The sequence below is a fragment of the Leucoraja erinacea genome, chromosome 4 (assembly GCF_028641065.1).
Source record: "Leucoraja erinacea ecotype New England chromosome 4, Leri_hhj_1, whole genome shotgun sequence".
Lineage (NCBI taxonomy): Eukaryota > Metazoa > Chordata > Chondrichthyes > Rajiformes > Rajidae > Leucoraja > Leucoraja erinaceus.
The window spans coordinates 38,992,431-39,010,483 of NC_073380.1; the positions used below are offsets into that span (position 1 = coordinate 38,992,431).

At 41.2% G+C, this 18,053-nt stretch overlaps 1 protein-coding gene across 4 annotated transcripts in view; it reads left to right on the forward strand.

The window, feature by feature from the left end:
- Positions 1 to 210: 210 nt before the first annotated feature.
- tcea1 (transcription elongation factor A (SII), 1) overlaps positions 211 to 18,053 on the forward strand; it is a 49,229-nt gene continuing 31,386 nt past the window's right edge. Inside the window, exons 1-3 of one of the 4 annotated variants that reach the window (XM_055634071.1) lie at positions 292 to 367; positions 9,955 to 10,017; positions 10,658 to 10,736. Coding sequence is in view for 2 of the 4 variants with exons in the window: in XM_055634067.1 (XP_055490042.1) it covers positions 293 to 367; positions 9,955 to 10,017 (138 nt within the window). In the remaining 2 variants the exon portion in view is untranslated. Of the gene's footprint in view, positions 368 to 1,054; positions 1,345 to 9,954; positions 10,018 to 10,657; positions 10,737 to 18,053 lie in introns of those variants that run through there. The other 3 variants (XM_055634069.1, XM_055634067.1, XM_055634068.1) reach the window with 3 other exon arrangements.

The following is an 18,053-nucleotide window of genomic DNA, read 5'->3' on the forward strand; positions in this document are numbered from 1 at the left end:
CTGCGCCACCGGTGTTAAACTACATTTAAAACAATTTTGTTTTTGCAGTGATGGGAAAATTGGGTAATACTCAACATTCAACAACCCGGCATTTCTATTTATTGATTAGTTGTGGCTGCTTAGATCGCTTCCTTTATTTACATGATGGCGGTTCCACTACTTTGGGCTTCTCTCTGTGAGAGGTTCGCGCCTGTGGCAGCGGATCAAGAGATTTTTTTGGGGGGTGGGGGGGGGGATTGTTGTTAAAACCACACACTATATATAGCCGGTAGCAAACGAACGAACGTGCATAATGAATAAAAAAGCGGAAGAAGATATTGTCCGAATTGCAAAAAAGATAGACAAGATGGTGTCGAAGAAGAACACGGTGAGTTGTTTGAGGCCATTAACTGTCACAGGAGGAGGGAGCCGGGCCCAGCGCGCGCTTCACTCGGAACAATCGATAGAACGTCCCGGGCCCGGCGCGCGCTTCGTTCAGGCAATCCGTAGAACGTTCCGTGCCCGGTTCGATCGGACAATCGATAGAACGTCCTGGGCCCAACTCGTTCGGACAATCGTTAGAACGCCCCGGACCGGTGCGCGGTTCGCTCGGACAATCGTTAGAACGTCCCGGGCCGGCGAACAACTTTCCCCATCCCTGGTCCTCGCCAAAGTCAGCTCAGAGCTCGAAGCCTGGTGGGCGGCGTAATAGTTGACACAAGAAACCGACGCCAACTGCTGAGTGAGCTCACTTCAACTAGCTCCCGAGCTCGAAAAGCAGGGGGGGGGAGTAATGCGCCTTTGGATGGAGAGGATAAAGTGCTCCGCTTCGAAATTCGGTTCTTTTTTTTGTGTGTTGGCTTTACAGCTGCAAAAAACACTCCGATTTCCACGTGTTCTTCATGTGCATAATCTAATAAAACGAGGGGGCCCAATCACTTAGATACATTGCAGAGTTGTTCAAGTGGCTTACCGTAGAAATTTGAAAGCACATCGACGTAGATGTACAAGCCTGTAGTGTCCCCCCCCCCCCCCCCCCCCCCCCCCCCCCCCCCCATTTTTTAAGTGCTGTGTGACCGTTCCGTGGTGGGAAAAAGTTTGCTTACTGCAAACAGCAAATAATGACACACATTTGGATATATTGAAAACTACTTGCAACATTTGAATACCGTTCTTGCCTCAGCAAAGCAGAAGGAGCGGGAACAAGGAGGAGAAAAACTTTAGATGGAGACGAGACCGCCTCTGGACGTGCTCAGTTCAATTGCCTGGAGATTCCCATTCTACTGACTGCTGCCTACAAATCGATTGTCTGACTACAATGCTGTCAGATCTTGCTATTCTGTTTTGTCTTTGGAATTTTGAGTGGTAAGTTACCATGGTATTGCATAAATATCTGGCAGAGACCCATCAGTATCAAAGTCTCAGCCTTGTGCAAGATCTGTGGTGTGTATACAGTAAATGTTGAGTATGCACAGGTGATGCCGATTCACAGTCAATGCTTAAAGGCTTGCCTGTGAAATGTAAACATATGTAATTCATATGTATCATTGATCAAATGCTCAACTGGATATGTTGTGGCTGCATGAGCAGGTCGCAACCAAGATGTACTGTGAGTAATTTACCTCCTAACTGCCAAAAGTATTCCATAATGTCAGATGCAGGTGCAGGAATATCCTACAAATTGCCCAGATCTGTACTAGGCACAGTGATGATTTAAAAACAAATAAGTTCAACACCTTCTAGAGCAAGGCAGCACATTTAATTGATACCCTATCCACTATCCTAAGCTTTCATGCCCATCACCAGTTGATTGTGGTGGCCCTTGTACCTTCTATAAAATACAGTGTGATTACATGCCAAAGTCACTTCAGTTACATCTCCCCATCCATTGTCTCAACAACTTAAACTACAGGAGACGTGGTGAAGTACATGCACCAATCAGCATCAGGGCCGGCCTTAAGCTGATTGGACCGATTTCTCCCAATTGGGCCCCGTGTCTAAGGGGGGCCCTGCATTAATTTTCCGTATTTCGTGTGGAAATACAAATGCTTTGCTAAATAAACATTAAAAAAAACATTCGCCATATGGATTTTTTGCAAAACGAACATGAATAACAACTGCTGCACGGCCATCAGATACAAACGATTTGTTAACCACTACTGATCCACATTCCTCAGTAAATGTAATTATTAATGATTCCTTTGAATACAATTCACACGGCCTCATTAATACTTGTTCAAAACATAATTCCATTTACTGAGGAATGTAGATCGATGCATTGATAACACATTGAGAATTTCTTAAAACTCACCATGATTGAGGGCTTCTTCTTGGTGAGCTTCTTGGTGTGCAGCAGGTTAGTCATTCAATTTACCTACAGACTCACATTGTGTCTCTCTGACTTTCGCTCTCTCCCTCCCTCTCTCTCTCTCTCTCTCTCTTTCCCGTTCCCCATCTCATCTCTCCAGCTCTCTCGGCATTCCCGGAATCATTGATGTTTTGCGATAGACAAAAATGCTGGAGAAACTCAGCACCGATGGAGCGAAGGAAATAGGTAATGTTTCGGGCCGAAACCCTTCTTCAGACCCGGCCCGAAATGTTGGCTATAGGTTGATTTCACTAAAGGTCACTGGAGCGTAGATCCGCACCCACCTGACCAAAATTCTCAAGTGGAGGACACTCGAGGGTTCGGTACATGTTAGTGGATGGGAAAAAACGCATTTTCCCACCCGTTAAAAACATAGAAAACGGCGAGGTTGTGAGCTGCAATTTACTGTGCCAGTCGGGGTGACCGTGAGGCACAGCTACCTAGATTTACAGGGGAAAAAAAAGATAGCAAGTAAGGTAAATTCAAGAGGGAACTGAAGGTGCCAAAGCGGCGGAAATGAACAGCGGACATTTGCCGTGGATCTTTACAGGTCCAAAATCTCGGGAATTATCGCGTTTGCTCGCTGAATTTCATCAAAAGTAAGGCATTATTGACTTACTTTTAGATGAAATTCAGCAAGCAAACGCGATAATTCCCGATCTTTTGGACATTTAAATATCCACGGCAAATGTCGACTGTTCATTTCCGCCGCTTTGGCACCTTCAGTTCCCTCTTGAATTTACCTTACTTGCTATCTTTTTTTTCCCCTGTAAATCTAGGTAGCTGTGCCTCACGGTCACCCCGACTGGCACAGTAAATTGCAGCTCACAACCTCGCCGTTTTCTATGTTTTTAACGGGTGGGAAAATGCGTGTTTTCCCATCCACTAACATGTACCAAACCCTCGAGTGTCCTCCACTTGAGAATTTTGGTCACGTGGGTGCGGATCTACGCTCCAGTGACCTTTAGTGAAATCACCCTATTTCCTTCGCTCCACAGCTGCTGCCTCACCCGCTGAGTTTCTCCAGCATTTTTGTCTACCTTCAATTTTCCAGCATCTGCAGTTTCTTCTTTGCGGTGACGGCTGCATCTGCGGTTCCTTTCTGTTGCGGGGAGGGGGGGGAGGGAGGGAGGGAGAGGAGTCCTGGCCCGTGGTGGTTCCTGATATCCCTCCACGGGTGCTGCCTTGCTCGCTGAGATCCTCCAGCACTCTAATTTTTGTTTGCTGAAGTTGAAGGTAGACCCCCCTGTGTCTACCTTCAACTCCCTGTCTGTGGTGGCTCAGTGGGACGGGCAGGGACTCTGGGGAGAGGGTTGCGTTTCTGGTCGAGACCTTTCTTCAGACAATCACAAGTACTCTCATCGACGAGAGTTCAGTTCAGTCTGAAGAAGAGTCTTCTCTCCAGAGTCGCAGTGCTGCCTGTCCTGAGCTACTCCAGCTTTTGTCTATCCTCAATTTCAGGGTTAAATAAAATTCCTCATGGGGGAATAGCGTCTAACCCCTTCCTGCCCAACCCCAGCCTCACGGACCTCAGCGTAACCCTAGTTCCTAAAACCCATTTCCATCACTGATGGCAATGTATATGTAACACCACATTGCAGGTTCTACAGAGATTTTGATTAAATTGAGTGGATGTTTCTAGATTAATTTATGGGAATTAAACATTAAATTCCTTCCATCTGGCATATAAATTCATGACAGTGAGATTTAAAAATCATGTTATATTGTGAATTCTTGTGTGAATGGAATTAGTTTGTTATTTGGATACTTAGGCTATTTTTAAAAATTATCCTTTTCTTAAGAAATGGAATCTACAGGACATTCTTAATGGGAAAGTAGTGGGCAGAAAGGCATGTCGTGTGGTTTGAAGAGCAAAAACTTGTAGCTTACAATGCCAAAATTGAAAAGTTGAGGAAAAACAAGGTGTACAGAGTTGTTTATTGGTTACAATCTGAGGAGTACGATGATGCTACTGATTATGGTATGCCAATGTACCAGCTAGCTACTGATCTTCTCCATAAAGACCTGGTCTATTGCTGGAAATTGTCATTTATTTACCTATCTGTTACGGACTTACAACATATAACACAATAATATTAAAGTTCTGATCTTGAGAATAACACATTTTTGAATTTTTAAGGCAGTCTGGGTGTTTATTACTATTTCCGTCACAATGGTCAATTTTGTAATTAGCCACAATTAGGTAATTAACTAATTATATGCTTTAATTTCAGATCATCCAAGTAAGATGTTTTATATTTGTTTCAGAATGCTTCAATCTATAATAGAAACATAGAAATTAGGTGCAGGAGTAGGCCATTCGGCCCTTCGAATGGATAATTGAAATTGATAATAATTGAAAATTTCATTCAGTTCTCTTAATTTTTAAGAACGTTATGGGCTTTTGACTGCCCTCGATCACAGCTTTTGTGTTAAGTCAATGGAAAAGCAATAGAGAACAAGATGCTAAATTCCGAGTATGAAAATGGCCATAACTTTTTTAATACTGAAGATATGAAAGTGAATTAGGTGTCAAATTAAACTTTTTATGCTTTATCTGATGGGATAATTTGCAGACTTGATTTTTTAAATCTCAAAATGTTGTAACATTGATAGAAAAAGGACCTGCATCTTGGAGGCCGAAGGTTAGGTTGTTTAGCCAAGAAAGATAGACTTCGTTATCCCTCCGTATGATGTATGATAGCCAAGTCTATCCCTCATTACTAGCAGCTGATGGGAAGTGGCTGTAAAGTGGGAAGCGGCTGTAAAAGGACAGCGCTGCTGGGGGTGGGGAGTTCCTTTCACAGCGTGTGGATAGTCTGGCCAGGGGTAAACTTGCGGGGAGTGCAGGAGCGTTGAGAAGGAGGGGGTCGGGGATGATGCCAGCATCCAGCTCGAGAGTGGATCAGCGGGCGATGGATAACAGGACAGCGGGCGGTGTAGCTTACTCCATATATCAGTGCGAGTAACCTCAATTGATCCCTTGTTCGCGCTGACACAGGAGTAAGCTCCACCGCCCGCTGTGATGATATCCATCACTCGTTGAGAGAGTGGGTTACTAGCATGAACCCGACCCCCTCCGTCTCAACGCTCTCGCCCTCCCCGCAACTTTACCCCTGGCTAGACTCCCCACATGCTGTGAAAGGAACTCTACCCCCAATTGATCCCTTGAATTAATATAATCATTCAATAAGATGACAATTAATTTATGTTGTCCAGGTGTGTTCCAGTTTTTCCCACCATCTTTCCACCTGCCGTTACCCTCCACCCCCCACCCATTCAGTAATTCTGAAAGAAGGAGATTTGGAAGCCTTGGGCAAATTAAATTGTTACTTTGTTTATTTTAATTTTTACGGAGAGGAGAACAATCTGCACATGCGCGGTTTATGATTTTTTTTTAAAGTCAACTGACTGTCATATTAATCACGACATGTGACTCATTTATTTATATTTCTATGAAAATTGTTCTCAATTGGGCCCCGCACCTCCTAAGGCCGGCCCTGATCAGCATCAGTGGTGATGAAGTGGGAATGGTCCGGAGCTTAAAGTTGGTTAGTGTAAATATCACCAACAATCTGTCCTGGACCAACCACATTGAAGCTATGGCTTAAAAAAAGTACACCAAAACCTGTACTGCATCAGGAGACTAAGGAGGTTTGGTATCTCTCCAACAACTCTTACCAACTGCCAAAGATGCCCAAGACCGCAAGAAATTGCAGAGGTGTGGATATAGACAATACATCACACGGATCCACACTCCTCACCATCAACTCCATCTACAGTTTACGCTTCCTCTGGGATGCAGCCAATCACGGATTTTCTTCACTTCGGTTGTTCCCTCTTCTCTGCTTTCCCATCGGGCAGAAGATACAAAAGTTTGATTGTGGGTATTGCCAGACTTGAGAACAGCTTCTTCCACTTTTATGACCACTGACCCATCCTTCCATAGATTAGGAGCTGGTCCTGTTCTTTGAATCTACGTTCATTGTGGACGCTGGACTTTTTCTCTGTAACTGTAATGCTACAATACTTTGCCCTCATGTATTTTTCGCTTTGGACTATCTGTTGTACTTGTTGATCTAATTGCATAGCATGCAAAAAAAAAAATGCTTTTCACTGATCTTGGTACACATGACAGTAATAAACCAACACTGGTAGCAGAACAAAGGTGACAGACACATGTGCATGCCACCGTTGGCCAGTTCCTGTCCCCATTGACTTGGTAGGATGTTGCCATTCCTTCATTGTTGCTAAGTCTAAATCTTGATACACCCGACATGACAGCATTCTAATTTTACCTTCACTGGATAGATTGCCGTGGTTGAAGGAAAAGTTCATCGCCATCTTCTTGAGGATATTTTGGGTACAAATAATATATGCTGGTATTGACAAGGCCATATCTTGTGATGGAAATAAAAACAATATTTGTGGGCCAAAATGGATGCTGTTTCTTCACTTTCAGGATATATCATGCCCCTGTGGCAATTTAATTGCAGATACTTGTACTTCAGACCATTGAACCAAATACAGATATAATTTTGTGTCGATGGGGTCAATGCTTAGCAAGTAATTACTTGTGCGAAATTTGGTTCTTTCACAATGAAGCAGGAGCTGATAGCAAGAATGATTTTCCAAAGAAATGCTATGAGAAACAGGTGTAATCTTCCTATTGTAAAAATAAGAGCCACTGTTTTGCATCTGACAGTCAGATGTCCTATATGTGGTGAAGCACTTTATTTAATGCTCTTCAGTCTCTGGTTTTCTCGATCCTTCTCAATTTTGCCACAGATCTCGTACAGCAAAGTACCGCAGGTTTCTTTCGCTTCCCACTTGTGGATTTTGTAAAGGGGGTTTGTGCATTTTGGCAGTAGCTAACTTTATCTGAAATACATTAGAAATTGTAATGGAAACAAGGAAACATTGGAATCTGAAATGTAAGGGTTCCTGCTGCTACAATTTAAGGTCAATATGCGGCTAAAATAAATGTTGAAAGAAATGTGTTTGCATTACCTGGTCACCTGGCAAGGTACTGAAAGCACAAGACTACATTTTTCGATAAGAACAGGTTACTCTTGGCATTAGTTTTTTTTTAAATACGTAAAATGTATCAGCCGATCAGTACCATAAATGGCACACCCTCCTAATTGAAGTACGATGTTTAGTTATTAATGTAAGCTACTTTATTGAGGATGATTTGGAAATACGTTTAGGGAAATGGTATGCATTGGTTGGGGATATATGATATGCAATATACATTGTTGTTTTGGTCAATTAACAACAACTACAGTTTCTCTGGATCTTGTTGGGATCAGTTTTCAAGCTGCCAGGACATTCAGTTTTTTCTTTCTAGATTGAAGGCACATTCAATTCTGATTCGGTACATATGTAAAAGCTGGTTATTGAGAATCTGTTGGGCACTTTTAGAAAATAGATACTGTAAATTAAAAATTTGTTTTTATTGCATCATATCTATGGAAGTCTTGCTGTCTCATTTATTGATTACATTTGAGTACAAATTAAATGCATATTATTCAAATCCTTTAACATCCAAGACCTGAAATTAAAGCTGCATCATCATACCTTAATTCATTCACAGATTAAATAGGTGCAGAGGGACATGGAGTGCTGGTGCAGGATTAGTCTGCAAGTGACCTCATTCAAACGTACAGAATAGCAAAAGGCTTGGATAGAGTGGATGTGGAGAGGATGTTTCCACTAGTAGGAGTTTCTAGGACTAGAGGACATAGCTTCAGAATTAAAGGGAGAGATAGATCCACGATGATTGAACGGCAGAGTAGACTTGATGGGTCAATTGGCCTAATTCTACTCCTATCACTTCTGATCTTATGACTCATGAACTGTTGCAAAATTAAGAAAGTGATCATTGGAAAATGACCGTACAGACTATTTTGCAAATTGTAAATCTTGATCTGAATATTTAGTAAATGCAATTAACCATCGTCATTTTATTTATATTCAGAGCTCTCACAGTACCCTGTGCCCTGCCTGGACTTGCACCCATTTCTTCCTTCCCCACCTCCCAACTATATTCCTTCCTCTGGCTTCTAACCCCTCCTTCCCTGTGCCCTGCCTGGAATTGCACCCATTTCTTCCTTCCCCACCTCCCTTCCATCGATATTCCTTCCTCTGGCTTCACAATCTACAGCTCTTCTATCCTTATATCACATCTGTTTTCTTTCAATCTCTGGCCTTGTCCGACAATCTGCCGATTAACAACCCCACCTTCACCCCCACCCAGTCTCACCTGTATCAACCAGTCACTTGCCAGGCTTTGTCCTGTTGCTCCTCTCTTCCAGCTTTCCACTCTATCTCTCTTTTACCCCTCTTCCTCAGACACACACTCACTCACTCTCGCGCGCACACACTCACTCTCGCGCACACACACACACACTCTCGCACACACACACACACTCACTCGCACACACACACACACTCACTCTGGCACACACACACACTCACTCTCACACACTCTCACACTCTCTCTCACACACACACACTCTCTCTCACGCAATCTCACTCTGATGAAGGTTCCAAATGTAAAACATCAAATCCCAGGTTATCCAGTGAGATTGCCCAACCCGCTGAGTTACTTTCTGTCTATTCCAGATCATCTTCACCATTCCAGTCCTAACTGAATCACCACAGCATTAATTCAGAAATGACAAATGATTGATTTTGAATATGTGGTGACATGCCAACCAAATATATTAGGAGGCTAAAAGAGTTTCTTGTAGATTTTTATGAACATAAAAAGATTGCTTGTGCACCTGATCTTGTGAATAGAAGAGGTGTGAAGCCATCTGAAATAATAACCATATAACAATTACATCACGGAAATAGGCCATCTCAGCCCTTCTAGTCCGTGCCGAACACTTACTCTCACCTAGTCCCATCTACCTGCACTCAGACCATAACCCTCCATTCCTTTCCCGTCCATATACGTATCCAATTTATTTTTAAATGAACCTGCCTCCACCACTTCCAGTGGAAGCTCATTCCACACAGCTACCACTCTCTGAGTAAAGAAGATCCCCCTCATGTTACCCCTAAACATTTGTCCCTTAATTCTCAAATCATGTCCTCGTGTTTGAATCTTCCCTACTCTCAATGGAAAAAGCTTATCCACGTCAACTCTGTCTATCCCTTATCCTTTGTCAACTATTATGATCCAAGTCAATTCTTCTAACAGTGAAGGACACCGTTCTGGAATAACTCAGCAGGTCAGACAGCATCTCTTGCGAACATGGATAAGTGATGTTTCTAGTCAAGATCCTTTCTACCTTTGAACCCTAATGATTTAAAATAAAGCACAACTGGCAGTAATGATGGCTTAAACACCATCTTCTGCTTAAACTCCTGTCTGGTTTGACTTAATTCTTAAAATCACATGCAGCGGTATGACAGTCTCAGTTTAGATTGGAACGCAACCTTACAAAAAGGTTTGTTACCATTTATTTCTGGAATAACATACCAACCATGATAGTTTTATGAAGTATTATTTGTACGTTTGGTATATCGTTATTTGATGTGGATGGCTATTTGGTTCTCTGTTTTTACATTCTAAAAGGTTGAACTGTATTTTACAGGTTGGTGCCTTGGACTTGCTGAAGGAGCTGAAGAGCATTCCTATGACCTTGGAGCTTTTGCAGGTATGTTGCCTTGGGAACAAATGCAAAACTTTAAGAAGCACCAATAATGGATTCCATTATTGCATTTTATCTCACTTTGTTCAATACACAGTACTATAAACATTAGTTGCGTTAGCTTGCTGTTCTGAAACTTGCACCTTAAATCCTTATACCTTGTTATCTTACTTCCCACCGTAAAATTCTCAGCCGAGCTTTTTATCATCTGTGCCTGAAATGGCCTTTCTTTATTCCATTTACCTCCTTTAACTACTCTATTACATATTTTTTTGCTCTGGTGATTGACCTGGGAAGCTTTCATTTCTGAAAGGGAGATTTGATTTTGTGAGATTATGCAAAATGGATTAGAATATATTGACATAACTTAACATCTCCTTTTTAATTTAATTAAAGTCAATACAAGTACAAATTGGGACGGATGTACAATAGGCTGCTAGTACATGTTTTCATTTTTACAAAGATCAAGAACAAACTTAATTTTAATTGAGTAAGGTTTTTATTAAGTGCGATAACGTTTGTCTTTACAATTTTTAAATTGCCTTTTTTTCTAACTAGTCTGTTCATAACTGGAATTGCCATTTTAACCAAGGACCACCAAATACTAAAGGAATATATCAAAGTCTTTATCATATTGTCCCACCAGAATCTACTGAATTCTACTATGAGGGCATTAAGAGTGACGCATGTAGCGTGGGACTGGAATCACTTGTAGGCCAGAGAAGGTAGGGATGGGTGGCTCTATTTTATGAGTCACCTGGGTTTTAATAACAAAGTACAAGTTCCTGAGTATTTATACTGGTGCTGGCCCATAATTGACTACAATTATCAAATGTGTTCTTGTAATTTGCATTGCTGGTCCAGATGAATAACAATAGGCTTCCATATCTTGTTTATAAAAACAGCCCATTCCTTCTTTGTGTCTAATGAAAAAAACAAAAAAAATACTTTGTGAATCTTCATGGTATGTTATACAACTGTAAAGTACAAAACCAAATAGTTGTTTGTGGGAACTTAATGTGTGCAAAGGCTCCCATGTTTCCTGTATTACCCTGAAGTGTAATCGATATTGTCCCTAAAGTGCTTTACAATGTATTGAAAGTAATATGAAAGACAATATAGAAATGCAAGTCTTCATTTATAATTAAATATATTTGTGCTTTTTAAAAAAAAATTGGCGTCAAAAGTGAAGTGTGAATTGTTTAATGCAAGGAATCAATAAGTAATTATATGGTGTTCATTTTCTTTATTTCGGGTATCTTATGCTTGGAAACATTGAACTTTGCACACAGATTGAAGATAGTCAGATTACTATATTTGTGTCAACCCTAAGAATTATTCAGTTTAATCCCACTTTTTAGCATTTGGATTGTGTTCTTGCAGTTTATAGGTTTTCAATTTTGCACCCAAGGACTTAAATATAACACAAGTTCATGCCTCCGTGACCCTTCAGATATTGAGTGCTTGGCTACACCACTTGCTCGGTGGTGGCGATTGAACTATGGAGAGGGTCACGTAATTCAGCAGACGTTTTAGTAAAAGCACTTCTTTACCGTTGGGGCCTATGTAGTATGTTGCAGCTTGTTATTGAGTCTGAATGTTGAATGGGGTCACCGTACGATAGTGGAGTCTTCCTTTTGGTTCTCCTACTCTTCATACTCTGACTTATGATCCCCACGTTCCAGGTCTTCCTGCTGCTCATTGTCCGGCGGCATCTTCTGTCTTGGATTTGCAGTTCATACAACAGGCTGTTTGACTTGCACTGGCCTATGCCTGTGGGGAACAAACTACAGATGCTGGTTTACACCAAAGATATAGACAAAATGCTGGAGTAACTCAGCAGGCAGCATCTCTGGATAGAAGGAATGGGCAATGTTTTGGGTCGAGACCCTTCAGACTTCAGAGTCTGAAGAAGGGTCTTAACCCAAAACGTCACATTTTCCTTCTTTCCAGCGATGGTGCCTGTCCCGCTGAGTTACTCCAGCATTTTGTGTCTATCTTCGATCATCACATCTTCTTGAAATGGATGTCATTTGCAGCTGAGGAAGTGGAGTAGTCCATTTCTACCCCTGCCCTTAACTAACGGATTAATCCTGCATCACACAGACCAGACTTCCTATCATCAATTCCATCTATATTTCACGCTGCCTCAGAAAAGTAGCCAACATAATCAAAGATTTGTCCCACCCTGGTCATTCCTCCTCCTTGCTCCCATCCAGCAGAAGGTACATAATCTTGAAAGCGTGCACCACCTTATTCAAGAACACTTTCTTCCCCTCTGTTATCACGCTTCGGAAAGGTCTTTCCTTGAACTACGGTACTGTTCCATTCACCTCTACCCCACTGAGGACATTCGTCTTGTCCAAGGAGCGGATGCACTGCAATGCTACATTCTGCACACTATCTTCCCCTTTGATCTACCTATTGTACTTGAGTTTGAACTGAATCTATCTACTTAAGGTATATCTGATCTGTTTGGCTAGCATGCAAAATAAGGCTTTTCACTGTACCTCTGTATGTGACAATAATAAACCTAAACCTAGATTGATGTTGTGAACATTCTATCTATGTGGCATTCACAGAGAAATGCTTCTCATGACCCATAACCATCTCCAAATTGCGTGAGTGGAAATAATTTGTATTGATGAAAGGTCTATTGTATTCATTGACCTCAAATGTGGAAGTGAATGCAGTCAATGGTAGCCTGCACTCGAGTTCAAGTTCAAGTGAGTTTATTGTCATGTGTCCCTGTATAGGACAATGAAATTCTTGCTTTGCTTCAGCACACAGAACATAGTAGGCATTTACTACAAAACAGATAAGTGTGTCCATATACCATAATATAAATATATACACACATGAATAAATAAACTGATAAAGTGCAAATAACAGAAAATGGGTTATTAATAATCAGTGTTTTGTCCGAGCCAGGTTTAATAGCCTGATGGCTGTGGGGAAGTAGCTATTCCTGAACCTGGTTGTTGCAGTCTTCAGGCTCCTGTACCTTCAACCTGAAGGTAGCAGGGAGATGAGTGTGTGGCCAGGATGGTGTGGGTCTTTGATGATACTGCCAGCCTTTTTGAGGCAGCGACTGCGATAAATCCCCTCGATGGAAGGAAGGTCAGAGCCGATGATGGACTGGGCAGTGTTTACTACTTTTTGTAGTCTTTTCCTCTCCAGGGCGCTCAAATTGCCGTACCAAGCCACGATGCAACCGGTCAGCATGCTCTCTACTGTGCACCTGTAGAAGTTAGAGAGAGTCTTCCTTGACAAACCGACTCTCCGTAATCTTCTCAGGAAGTAGAGGCGCTGATGAGCTTTCTTGATAATTGCATTAGTGTTCTCGGACCAGGAAAGATCTTCAGAGATGTGCACGCCCAGGAATTTGAAGCTCTTGACCCTTTCAACCATCGACCCGTTGATATAAATGGGGCTGTGGGTCCCCCTCCTACTCCTTCCAAAGTCCACAATCAGTTCCTTGGTTTTGCTGATGTTGAGGGCCAGGTTATTGTGCTGGCACCATATGGACAGTTGCTCGATCTCTCTTCTATACTCTGACTCATCCCCATCAGTGATACACAACAGTGGTGTCGTCAGCGAACTTGATGATGGAGTTCGCACTGTGACTGGCTACGCAGTCATGAGTATAGAGTGAGTACAGCAGGGGGCTGAGCACGCAGCCTTGAGGTGCTCCCGTGCTGATTGTTATCGAGGCTGACACGTTTCCACCAATACGAACAGACTGTGGTCTGTGAATGAGGAAGTCGAGGATCCAATTGCACTCGTGCTAAGTCAGCAATTTTGGCAAATCCCAGTGCCTAAGAAGCTGCTTTTTTTTTTTTCTCACTGAAATCACAATACATGAGATGAGTACCATGATGACCTTGTGAGACGGCAGATTGGGAAGGAAAGCAGGGAGTTGCTGGCGAGGTGGGGATCTGCTATGGATGCTTGGCAGCATCCTGCAGTAAAGAAATTGTGTTGTGATGAACTAGCCCTCCATACAGAGAGAGCAGTCGAGGCATGAGAGTGTAGCTGAAGGTCCTCCTGAAAATTGGCCAATTCCTTATGTGACTGGGAAGGAACTGAACCCCTGAATGCATTGATCGTTAGGTGAGGTCTTTGGGAGTTGCCACGTTGCTGATGGATATGTCTTTTTTTTTTTGTCATTGCCCCAAGATCCTTGGCCCACAATGTGGCCAACCATGGACATGACAATACCTCCAATAAAGGACTGCTGCCAACTTGACACTACTGAGGCACCCATGGAATTAGAGTATTTGTGGCTATGTCGGTCAAAAAGTATGCTGTTAGATTCAACACATTTCATATTTGTAATGTGTTTGAGCAGCTGGCAGTGAATCTGTTCAGTCACATCTCCTGCTAAAGGTGCATAAAATGTATAAAGTCCATATTTTTATTGATTGTTATAGATCAGGGCAGGAGTGTGAAATTAACAGGTCAGTTTATTAGTGGGGGAATATTCCATATTTAACTAAATAGATTTTACTACTGACCTGAGCGAAAGGTCACCATTTTAAATTAATTGTAATTCTGTCATATTTCCTGCCAATGCAGATGTGCACCTTTAACATTCACAACAAATGGTACTTTGTCAATATTGATAGACAATCACTTAGGCGGCTGCCTAGAAACTAATTTCTATTCAGTTTATAAATTTTGCTGAAGTTTAATGTTAATGCTACTTTTAGTTTGAAATATTTCACACACTTCTATCGAGTACCACAGATTGTGCATTCATAAAAATCCTCATTTAACAGAACATGGACCCATTAGATTTTTGATGATATTGAATATTATTTATGGGATACCAAAATAACCCCATGAAAGACCAAATAACTTATTTTTCAGTCAATAGTTCTAATCGCAATGTATAGTCGCATCAAAACATCGTAACCTTGCCTCTGAAATTTAATGGAATGAGCTTAAGAGACATAGGGCAATGCTACAATACTGATTGTTTAGCACTACTGACTTGGGATGAATTTCTATATATATATTTTGTTTACAAGAAAATTAAATCATTGATTTATTTTGGCTAGTTGCAATCCAAGTCTACCCAGCAAATAGTCTAATTTATAGCTTTTATTGGGTTCTATACTTACTGATGATATAATACTGAGTATTGTTGTGTTACTGCATGTATGAATTTCATTGTTCCCTTTTGGTATATCTATATTACTAAAATTAATCTAATTTGTGAGTCTGTCTGTCCGTTTGGGTGCCTCTCTGCGTGCCTGTCTGTCTATTAGTCATGCCTTGAATTGCGGAAAAAACAGTACACGATAGTGCTACAATATTTGGACAACCTTACTCACCATTGTCCTGTGGTATGTTGTATCAAGTTTTGTTCCGATTTATGTTATATTTTACAAGTTATTCACATTTAAAACTTTACAAATTTAACTTTTCACTTAACTTCTCACTGTAAAAAATCCACATCCAATTGCTGGCCGTGCCCGTTACAATGTTGCAAATCCCAGGACACCGAGTCCTGGCAGCAAGTACAATTGTTTTTTTTTCTCCTGGCAGCAAGCGCTATTGGATTTTTTTTAAAGTTTAAGAAGAGGGAGAGTGAATAAGGGGAAATGAGCTGCCCCTGGGCAGTTGGCGGCTATGGGTGAGTGGTGGAATATTGTGTTGGAGGAACTGATTGCCTTGGGGGAAAGGGTGAGTGGTGGAATCTAGCGTTGTGGAATGGATTACGTTGGGGAACCAGACGTCCTGGGGGCTATGGGTAAGTGGTTGAATATTACGTTGGGGGAATGGGTTGCATCGGGGGACCAGGCCTCACGTGTGACAGAGACCTAACGGGTCCCACTTGGTCTAGTATATATTACTTAAACTTTCATTTTGTTTGTGAGTCTGCGTGTTTGCCTGCCTGTGTGTCATGCCCTGAATTACGGCAAAACGGTACACAATAGCGCTACAATGTTTAGACCTCCTTACTCAACATTGTCCTACGGTGTGTTGTATTAAGTTTTTTTCAGATTGAAGGTATATTTTACAAGTTATTCACATTTTTAACTTTACAAATTTAACTTTTCACTTAATGTATTATTAAAAAATCCAAATCCAATTGCTGGCCCTGCCCGTTACAATATTACAAATCACAGGACACTGAGTACTGGCAGCTAGTGCAATTGGATTTTTTTTTTTAAGTTTTAAAAGAGGGTGGGTGAATAATGGGAAATGAGCCGCCCCTGCGCAGATGGGGTCTATGGGTGAGTGGTGGAATATTACGTTGGAACGGGTTGCGTTGGAGGCACGGATGAGTGGTGGAATATTTCGTTGGGGGACCAGGCCTCCCATGTGACAGGGAACCAATGGATCCCACATTCTAGTATCTCAATAACACTTTCTTGACTAAACTCTTAAATCTGTATAAATTAATGCTGTTTGTGAGGTTAAACTGGAGAAGGTGTGGGCCTTTCCAAAATTTATTAATTTCAAATAATTATTTTTCTTTATTTTCCCTTCTGGTGCCACAGTAATATGAAGGAGAAAAGGTACAAGTTCAACAAGGAATCTGTTTATATGCCATTAAAATGAAAAATTCAAGAAGAATTGCCAATCTATTATCCAACATATTCATTAAATTCTTCTCCAGTAAATGACATCCATCCTCCCACCAGATTATATTGTAAATACTTTCCACTTTTATTCATTATTTTCATTATATTGGACGCAGGGCATAACACTCCATGTATGTGCTCTGCAGTGGCTGCTCAGTTCCCTCTATTCCTGATTTCCTTTGTGTTCAAAAATATAATCTTGAATATATTCAAGATTAAATAAACCACAGTCCTCTGGGGTAGAGAATTTGAAGATTTGCAACTTCTAGTGTGTAGAAATAATCATTCTAGATGACCTTTACTCCTAACTCCAAATTTTTAATTTATTTAAATATTATTTAACTCCTTTTTGTTTATTATGGTATCTGCTGAGTGCATTGGTTCCATGTTTACATACCTGTCGTGTTGCAAGTAAGAATTTCATTGTTCTATTTCGAGACATGACAATAAAACACTCTTGACTTTCCAATTGGAGGAACTAGTTTCCTCCTGTCAATCATCCTTCTATCATTTATCTTTTCATTCTCTTTCATGATTTTTCATGCCTCGAGATTGCCTCTCATTCTTCTAAAGTGAATATAGGCCAATTTTACTCAATCTCACCACTTGGAACAAGTTCCCCATCCTGAGAATCAGCATGATAGATATCCACTGCAATGGTTCCGAGACAAGCATATACTACTTTGGCTACCAGGACCAAAATTGGACACCCAGCACTCTAGGTGTGTTCTCTCCAAAGTTCGATAGTCATCATTTAATGACGACTTGCCAATTCAAAATCACTATAATTGGTCTTTTCTCATAAAGCTCATATTCTCCATAAGTTGCTAGCTCATCTCCTGTTTTATTTCTTCAAAGCTGTTAACCATGCAATAGCATCTCAAATCTTCACTACAGTTATAAGACTTCCTTGTCATGTTTCCATTCCTGGCTATGTGGGAAATAGTCCTGTTGAAAGTTTCAAATGAAATACCATTTGACTGTGGTGTTGGTCTGGTATACTTCCTCATTCTTCCAACAGCATTTTAACTGACAGCTTCCTCTATTTTCCAAGTGAATTGGACTATTACCATCCAATACTACTCTCGCCTGTTCAAGAGTTAAGTCAAGAGTGATTGATAGTCATATGCTCTGGGAATGGAACAATTAATTTCTTCCTTGCAGACAAACTGAACACACCATCACAACAAACAACCACACAATAAATTATCGGTTTTATTATGTTGGTCCCTAACTATAGGATGCTTGTTCCTTACCTTCAACCGTTAGTCACAAATTGTCTAAGCTCTTTTCAAAGCAGCCCTTTTATTCCTTATCACCATCATGTGAAGGCATGATCTTTGGTTCAAAGTGCTATGCTTCCCAAATGATCTTTGTATCATGAGCCTGTGTTGTCTCACGTTTAGTTTTGGATCAGGCACAGTTTCCTTCAGGTGTACATCGAAG